At 28.7% G+C, this 8,555-nt stretch overlaps 2 protein-coding genes across 2 annotated transcripts; one reads left to right on the top strand and one right to left on the bottom strand.

Moving 5' to 3' along the window:
* Positions 1-299: 299 nt before the first annotated feature.
* Positions 300-1,857, top strand: LOC106794026 (lipase member H-B-like; the record flags this gene model as incomplete). Its single annotated transcript, XM_014761410.1, has 2 exons — positions 300-575; positions 1,049-1,857. Coding segments are annotated over 2 exons (1,085 nt in total), but the record flags the coding sequence as incomplete, so codon positions are not given.
* Positions 1,858-4,311: 2,454 nt separating this feature from the next.
* LOC106794027 (lipase member H-B-like) lies at positions 4,312-5,918 on the bottom strand. The gene is made up of 2 exons (XM_014761411.1): positions 5,594-5,918; positions 4,312-5,120 (listed from the first exon to the last, which is right to left on the bottom strand). The coding sequence occupies exons 1-2, from the start codon at positions 5,916-5,918 to the stop codon at positions 4,312-4,314; spliced, it is 1,134 nt and encodes a 377-aa protein (XP_014616897.1).
* Between the last annotated feature and the right edge of the window lie 2,637 nt (positions 5,919-8,555).

Raw genomic sequence — 8,555 nt, forward strand, 5'->3', positions numbered from 1 at the left:
TCTCTCTCTCTCTCTCTCTCTCTCTCTTTCTCTCTCTCTCTTTCACAATTTTATTAAAGGAGAACACGAGTGGAAGAGGTAAGAGAAAAGAGGTAGAGAAGGCAGAGGTAATAGAGTAGACAAAACGGTATCCGATGGTGTAAGGCTTGTACCAAGGAATGAATAAGTTCAAGAAAGAAGAAGTTAGTTCATTCGATCAGTCTTCAAATTGTTTTCGCGAAGAGGGGTCGGTCAAGCGATCAATAAAGAAATGAATTTATTAATAAGATCGTTTAAGTTGCGATTTATCGCAATAATAGGATTTATTTTTATTGGAATTATATCGTTAGAAGCTAAACGACCAAGCGGACCAATAGAAGAAGCAATACAAAACGGTGAATTGAATAATTATATAAAAGAAAATTGTACTTGGAGACATGGACACGATAGAGATTCTTGCCCGGATCCGGAAATTCGTGTTTATTTGTATACCCCAGGAAATCCTAGAAGAGAACTCGATTCAAGGGAATCCGATTGGCTTAGACACGATTACGAACCTACAAGGGAAAATATTATTCTTATTCACGGATATGCAGGTGGTTGTTTATTTTGTTTATTTCTTTTTCTTTTTTTTTTTTTAACGAGGATATAGTTAAAAAATTATTATTAAATTAGTGTTTGACAAGAATAATATATATATATATATATATATATATACACATATATATTTATGTATATACACAATATTGTACATTATTAGAATCATTCTAATCGTATTTCGATAATAATTTAAATTAATTGTAAGAGTAAAATGTCATACATCATTAAAATGATATTATTATTTCTTGCTTTTATTGTTATCAATTAATTTATGTATATACATAAATATATCGAAGATAATTAAAATCATTATAATTCTATTTTAAAAATAATTTCATGAAAATATCGTTACAATTACGGATTGTTCTTATTAATGATCATGTACGTAGTTATATTTATCATGTGTATTGTTCATTATCCTTATTTGGTTTTTCGCAAGAGAACAAAATGACATTATCGTAATTCCCAGGTGGCGATAATACATTACCAATCTCAGTGTTACGAGATGCCTATTTGAGGAACGGTAGTTACAATATTTTCTTAGTAGATTGGGGAGCATTATCTGCAGCTCCCTGTTATCCAGCAGCAGTATCTAATCTTCGTCCAGTAGCTCGTTGTTTATCGAGAACACTGACGATTTTAAGAAATCTTGGTTTACCAATTCAACGGACAACCTGCGTGGGACATTCTTTAGGAGCTCATATATGTGGTATCATGGCTAATTATCTTCTCTTTCGAATGAATCGAATTATTGGCTTGGACCCAGCCAAACCACTGATTCGTTCAGGCCTAGTAAATAAATTGGACAGCGGTGATGCCGATTTCGTTGCAATTATACACACAAATGCCGGTTTTTACGGTGAATCTAATCGTTTGGGTCACGCTGATTTCTGTGTTAACGGTGGCAAAATTCAACCCTTTTGCGAGGGTAAAGAAAACGATAACCTTTGCAGTCATGTTTGGTCCGTTTGTTTTATGGCACATAGTATTGACAATGATGGTAGAAATATAATAGCAGAATCATGCTCGCGTAGATGTCCTTTTGGTCCGAAAATTGCACAAAAAGCTGGCGTTTATGTTACTATGGGACAACATACACCTAACGATGTTAGAGGATCGTTTTGTTTCAATAATTCATTACAACCTTATTGTCCAAAATATCAAAATGGTCATGGGGATGATAGATGTTGTTTACCGCCGAAAAACTCTGATATTTCGTTTAAAAAGAAAAATAAGATCTCTGTTAAATCACAAAAGGATCCTGATCGTTCAAATTGAACATACTATGTACCATTTTATTGATTCGAACTATACATATGAAACAGGTACACACATACACACACATTATAAATATACACTTTTTTAAATTTATCTGTAAATCTGTAGAAAAAATTGTAAATTATTTTCTATAAAATATTATTATCATATATATACGCGCATATTTGTGATAGGATTTACTATACGATGTATTTCTTAAATATTTTTTTTATATCGTTTTCAAACAATATTCATTTTCAATTTGAGAATTAAATCAAAACGAATTATATGTTATTCATAATTTTATTATTATTTTGTTAATTATATAATTCGAATATTGTTACGTTGTAACAAAAATTTTTGAAACATTTTGTATAAAAAAGATTTGAAAGTATTATAGTATTAGGTTTAATTTAATATGCATTGTCGTGTTAACGATGAATCGATGTCAACGGGACTTCGTGAAGAAGCCGTAACGCATACGGTACGTAGAACGCGTTTTGAGATTCCGGTGCTCGATTGAGTATTCAAACAATGTGCAGGGAAAATCTTCTGGTTGGCAGAGTAACCTTCTGTCTCAATACCGTTAGATGTTCTACTAAACCGTTTATAAATGTATCTAACAATAAAACGTTAATGGTTACTCGATATTTCGGCCACGTTATGCGTATTTATTTTTTTTTTTTAAAATGCGAATATCGTGGATGAAATAATAATAAAAAAGAAAAAATGTTCTTTTTACATTGTATTGAATTTAAAATTAAAAGGAAAACAAAAAAAATTAGAAAAATTTGTGTATGACAAAGACATGTAATAGAATTTTTCTAAACAAAAAGAAAGAAAGATTATCGTTAACATTAATGAGTCATTTTTATGGGCTGACGATGTTTGAATTGTAATCCCCACTGATTTTAAAGGGTCTTAAAAGACATCGAAACTCAACAGGGGTATGTAACGATAGTTAAACGACATATTAGAAAACTTTGCACATTTTTGTTTAATTTTTTTATTTTTATTAAAGAAAGAATGACCAGAATTTTTACAAGGAAATCAAAAGATTTATACTTATTTCAATTTATGTTATTTTACAATTAGATTATATGCATATATATGCATGTAATCTAACATATATATATATATCTATATATATATATATATAATTCTTATCTAGAAGAAAATACTTATTTAGAAGAAAATACTTATTTTTACAAATTATATAAAATTTATGTAAAAATATAAATATACATATATGTATATTTATATTTTTACATAAATTTTATATAATTTGTAAAAATAAGTATTTTCTTCTAAATAAGTATTTTCTTCTAGATAAGAATTATATATATATATATATAGATATATATATATATGTTAGATTACATGCATATATATGCATATAATCTAATTGTAAAATAACATAAATTGAAATAAGTATAAATCTTTTGATTTCCTTGTAAAAATTCTGGTCATTCTTTCTTTAATAAAAATAAAAAAATTAAACAAAAATGTGCAAAGTTTTCTAATATGTCGTTTAACTATCGTTACATACCCCTGTTGAGTTTCGATGTCTTTTAAGACCCTTTAAAATCAGTGGGGATTACAATTCAAACATCGTCAGCCCATAAAAATGACTCATTAATGTTAACGATAATCTTTCTTTCTTTTTGTTTAGAAAAATTCTATTACATGTCTTTGTCATACACAAATTTTTCTAATTTTTTTTGTTTTCCTTTTAATTTTAAATTCAATACAATGTAAAAAGAACATTTTTTCTTTTTTATTATTATTTCATCCACGATATTCGCATTTTAAAAAAAAAAAATAAATACGCATAACGTGGCCGAAATATCGAGTAACCATTAACGTTTTATTGTTAGATACATTTATAAACGGTTTAGTAGAACATCTAACGGTATTGAGACAGAAGGTTACTCTGCCAACCAGAAGATTTTCCCTGCACATTGTTTGAATACTCAATCGAGCACCGGAATCTCAAAACGCGTTCTACGTACCGTATGCGTTACGGCTTCTTCACGAAGTCCCGTTGACATCGATTCATCGTTAACACGACAATGCATATTAAATTAAACCTAATACTATAATACTTTCAAATCTTTTTTATACAAAATGTTTCAAAAATTTTTGTTACAACGTAACAATATTCGAATTATATAATTAACAAAATAATAATAAAATTATGAATAACATATAATTCGTTTTGATTTAATTCTCAAATTGAAAATGAATATTGTTTGAAAACGATATAAAAAAAATATTTAAGAAATACATCGTATAGTAAATCCTATCACAAATATGCGCGTATATATATGATAATAATATTTTATAGAAAATAATTTACAATTTTTTCTACAGATTTACAGATAAATTTAAAAAAGTGTATATTTATAATGTGTGTGTATGTGTGTACCTGTTTCATATGTATAGTTCGAATCAATAAAATGGTACATAGTATGTTCAATTTGAACGATCAGGATCCTTTTGTGATTTAACAGAGATCTTATTTTTCTTTTTAAACGAAATATCAGAGTTTTTCGGCGGTAAACAACATCTATCATCCCCATGACCATTTTGATATTTTGGACAATAAGGTTGTAATGAATTATTGAAACAAAACGATCCTCTAACATCGTTAGGTGTATGTTGTCCCATAGTAACATAAACGCCAGCTTTTTGTGCAATTTTCGGACCAAAAGGACATCTACGCGAGCATGATTCTGCTATTATATTTCTACCATCATTGTCAATACTATGTGCCATAAAACAAACGGACCAAACATGACTGCAAAGGTTATCGTTTTCTTTACCCTCGCAAAAGGGTTGAATTTTGCCACCGTTAACACAGAAATCAGCGTGACCCAAACGATTAGATTCACCGTAAAAACCGGCATTTGTGTGTATAATTGCAACGAAATCGGCATCACCGCTGTCCAATTTATTTACTAGGCCTGAACGAATCAGTGGTTTGGCTGGGTCCAAGCCAATAATTCGATTCATTCGAAAGAGAAGATAATTAGCCATGATACCACATATATGAGCTCCTAAAGAATGTCCCACGCAGGTTGTCCGTTGAATTGGTAAACCAAGATTTCTTAAAATCGTCAGTGTTCTCGATAAACAACGAGCTACTGGACGAAGATTAGATACTGCTGCTGGATAACAGGGAGCTGCAGATAATGCTCCCCAATCTACTAAGAAAATATTGTAACTACCGTTCCTCAAATAGGCATCTCGTAACACTGAGATTGGTAATGTATTATCGCCACCTGGGAATTACGATAATGTCATTTTGTTCTCTTGCGAAAAACCAAATAAGGATAATGAACAATACACATGATAAATATAACTACGTACATGATCATTAATAAGAACAATCCGTAATTGTAACGATATTTTCATGAAATTATTTTTAAAATAGAATTATAATGATTTTAATTATCTTCGATATATTTATGTATATACATAAATTAATTGATAACAATAAAAGCAAGAAATAATAATATCATTTTAATGATGTATGACATTTTACTCTTACAATTAATTTAAATTATTATCGAAATACGATTAGAATGATTCTAATAATGTACAATATTGTGTATATACATAAATATATATGTGTATATATATATATATATATATATATATTATTCTTGTCAAACACTAATTTAATAATAATTTTTTAACTATATCCTCGTTAAAAAAAAAAAAAGAAAAAGAAATAAACAAAATAAACAACCACCTGCATATCCGTGAATAAGAATAATATTTTCCCTTGTAGGTTCGTAATCGTGTCTAAGCCAATCGGATTCCCTTGAATCGAGTTCTCTTCTAGGATTTCCTGGGGTATACAAATAAACACGAATTTCCGGATCCGGGCAAGAATCTCTATCGTGTCCATGTCTCCAAGTACAATTTTCTTTTATATAATTATTCAATTCACCGTTTTGTATTGCTTCTTCTATTGGTCCGCTTGGTCGTTTAGCTTCTAACGATATAATTCCAATAAAAATAAATCCTATTATTGCGATAAATCGCAACTTAAACGATCTTATTAATAAATTCATTTCTTTATTGATCGCTTGACCGACCCCTCTTCGCGAAAACAATTTGAAGACTGATCGAATGAACTAACTTCTTCTTTCTTGAACTTATTCATTCCTTGGTACAAGCCTTACACCATCGGATACCGTTTTGTCTACTCTATTACCTCTGCCTTCTCTACCTCTTTTCTCTTACCTCTTCCACTCGTGTTCTCCTTTAATAAAATTGTGAAAGAGAGAGAGAGAAAGAGAGAGAGAGAGAGAGAGAGAGAGAGATAGGTAAAGTAGTTTGACAAAGATATAAATAAACTTCAAGCAGAAAGGAAACGACCGCGCCTTCAAACTTTGAGTATACGCGTATAAGTATATATGTTATATGTATGTGTAATATGTACGCAAATTCATGTCGTAAATTTGTATTCAAGATTGTTGATTCGTGAGATAAATCTTTTATTCTTTTTCCTTTTTTCTCTTTTTTTTTTTTTCGTATCTGTACTTTACTTAATAAATACTGTCGTAAAAATAATATGTGGATTGAATTGTTTAATTGAACAAGAACATTTACTTTATGCGATGTAAATTCTAAAAAATCTGATTTTATTTGTAATAATCGAAAAATAAAAACACGTATCTTTCTCACTTTTTTCATATTATTACATGGAAATAAATGATTTTATTAAATCGTTGTGTAAAAATTGCGTGTAATAATAAAATGAATGTATGATGGTATACTTTTATATAGTATTTATTTTTTTAAATGCGTAATTATCACTAAATATGTGGTAGTAATGAAAAATGAAAAATGAAAATAGAAAACGACTGGATATCTACAATTCCGTAAACTTGTAATTTCTCTTTTTACTCTCTCTCTCTCTCTCTCTCTCTTTCTCTTTCTTTCTTTTTTTCTCTCTTCCGTATAAATTTTAGATTTCTCTGGTGTAATCCTGATGTTAAAATTTGACGAGTGAAACTGACATGTTTAAAGCAACGTGTATCGCTTACCGTACGCTCGTTTCACTTTGTATAAAATTTATCACCTTGATCGTTTATCAAATGGAATGACGAAAGTATTCAGGTTAACTTTGGATTACTATGTTACACAAAAGAGAATTATCGTTACAAGGTTAATTGGATAAGGACTCTAGTATAAATGCCATTTGAAAATTGCATTATAAAAGTGAAAAGTATGTTAAGAAGAAAAATAATATTTCAAGAAACCGTGAACTTTTGAAACAATATTGTAACATAAAAGATGTTCATACGTGATGAGGAAAAAATTAAAAGGAAAGTTTTTCTATTATTGGAAAATATTCGAGGTAAAAATTTTAATTTATGTAATCAGTTCTTTTACTTTTTAAAGTGAAAGTTTCAAATTCCATGGTCATCTCGGAAATGAACAAATATGTTTACTATCGTATCAGTGAAAGTGTGTTTCTACAGTTAAATAAAAATTTATTATATATACATATTTTTAATCAAAATTTATAATATAAAATTAAGGAAAATTATTAAATTATTTAACATTCGTGTAATTTGATAAGAAATAAAAATTCTACAATAGTACTATCAAATTCAAAACGATATGACAAGTTATGAAAAAAAACCTTCCTTCAATCCATAAAATTATTCCCACAAAAAATGAATTAAACGTAGAGAATCTCATAATATTGTAAAAAGAAAAGAAATTTACCAAATCTTATGAACCAAACAAAATTTCAAATAATAATAATTATATAAAAATAAGCCGTTAAAAAACATTGTAAAACAATATACAAATAAACGATTACAGTTGCTAAATGATAAAGCTCTTTTCTTTTTTAGATTTTTAATTAAAATCTTTTAATTATAAATGTATTCTATATCAGATCAATGAGGGTTGTTGATAGTTTTTTGCATAACTGACCCAACCTTTCAAGCAAAGCTTGTATTATAGTAAGTATACACGTCGTACGACGAATATTACGGCAAACGTGTTATGCGTCACTTCCGGTTGGCGGTAAAAAAAAGCAACAAAGTGGGCCGCCAGTACGAACACTGCTCCCTTCTTCTTCTTCTTCTTCTTCTTCTTGTATTTCTTCTTCTGTTTCTTCTTCTTGTAATCTCTTACGCCGCTCGTCACCGCCAACGAGCTTCTTAATTGTCCACGCGTCGTCTGATTTATAACACTAGCCGACCACTTTTCTTATTCATACTTTCAATTATTCAAGATATTCCCTTAGGTAAGTTCGTAAAGATTTTGTTTAAAAAATCCGATTATTTTTATTTTATTTTATTTCATTCTGTTTTCTTTTTTTCTTTTTTTAATTTGACACTACGTATTATTTATTTAATCAGTATTTCGTAATATACACATGAATATACTTTGTTCGTTATAAACAATCAATATAAAAATAATCGTACAAATACACAATCATAAATATACAAAATAATAGTTTTTGTATTAATCTATGTAATATATACTGATCCAATAAATAATTATCTTTATGTAAACGATACACGTGTATCTATGTAAAATTTAGTTTCGTCTGAAAAAAAAAACAAAAAAACCAAATTGAAATCTATAAGAAAATATTAATTGTCAAAAAAAAAAAACAGATCGCTACGAATTTATCCAACGATTTTCGATTAGTAGATTTGACGCGGGAATTTTTTTTTCTTTTT

Source organism: Polistes canadensis, unplaced genomic scaffold (genome assembly GCF_001313835.1).
Source record: "Polistes canadensis isolate GaletaPanama2010 unplaced genomic scaffold, ASM131383v1 scaffold_22, whole genome shotgun sequence".
Taxonomy (NCBI): Eukaryota; Metazoa; Arthropoda; class Insecta; order Hymenoptera; family Vespidae; genus Polistes; species Polistes canadensis.

Excerpts from the sequence above, each read along its gene's own strand:
- LOC106794027 (XM_014761411.1), bottom strand. The coding sequence starts at position 5,918 with ATGAATTTATTAATAAGATCGTTTAAGTTGCGATTTATCGCAATAATA. Across the intron at positions 5,121-5,593 it reads TCTTATTCACGGATATGCAG|GTGGCGATAATACATTACCA; the intron begins GTGGTTGTTTAT and ends CGTAATTCCCAG.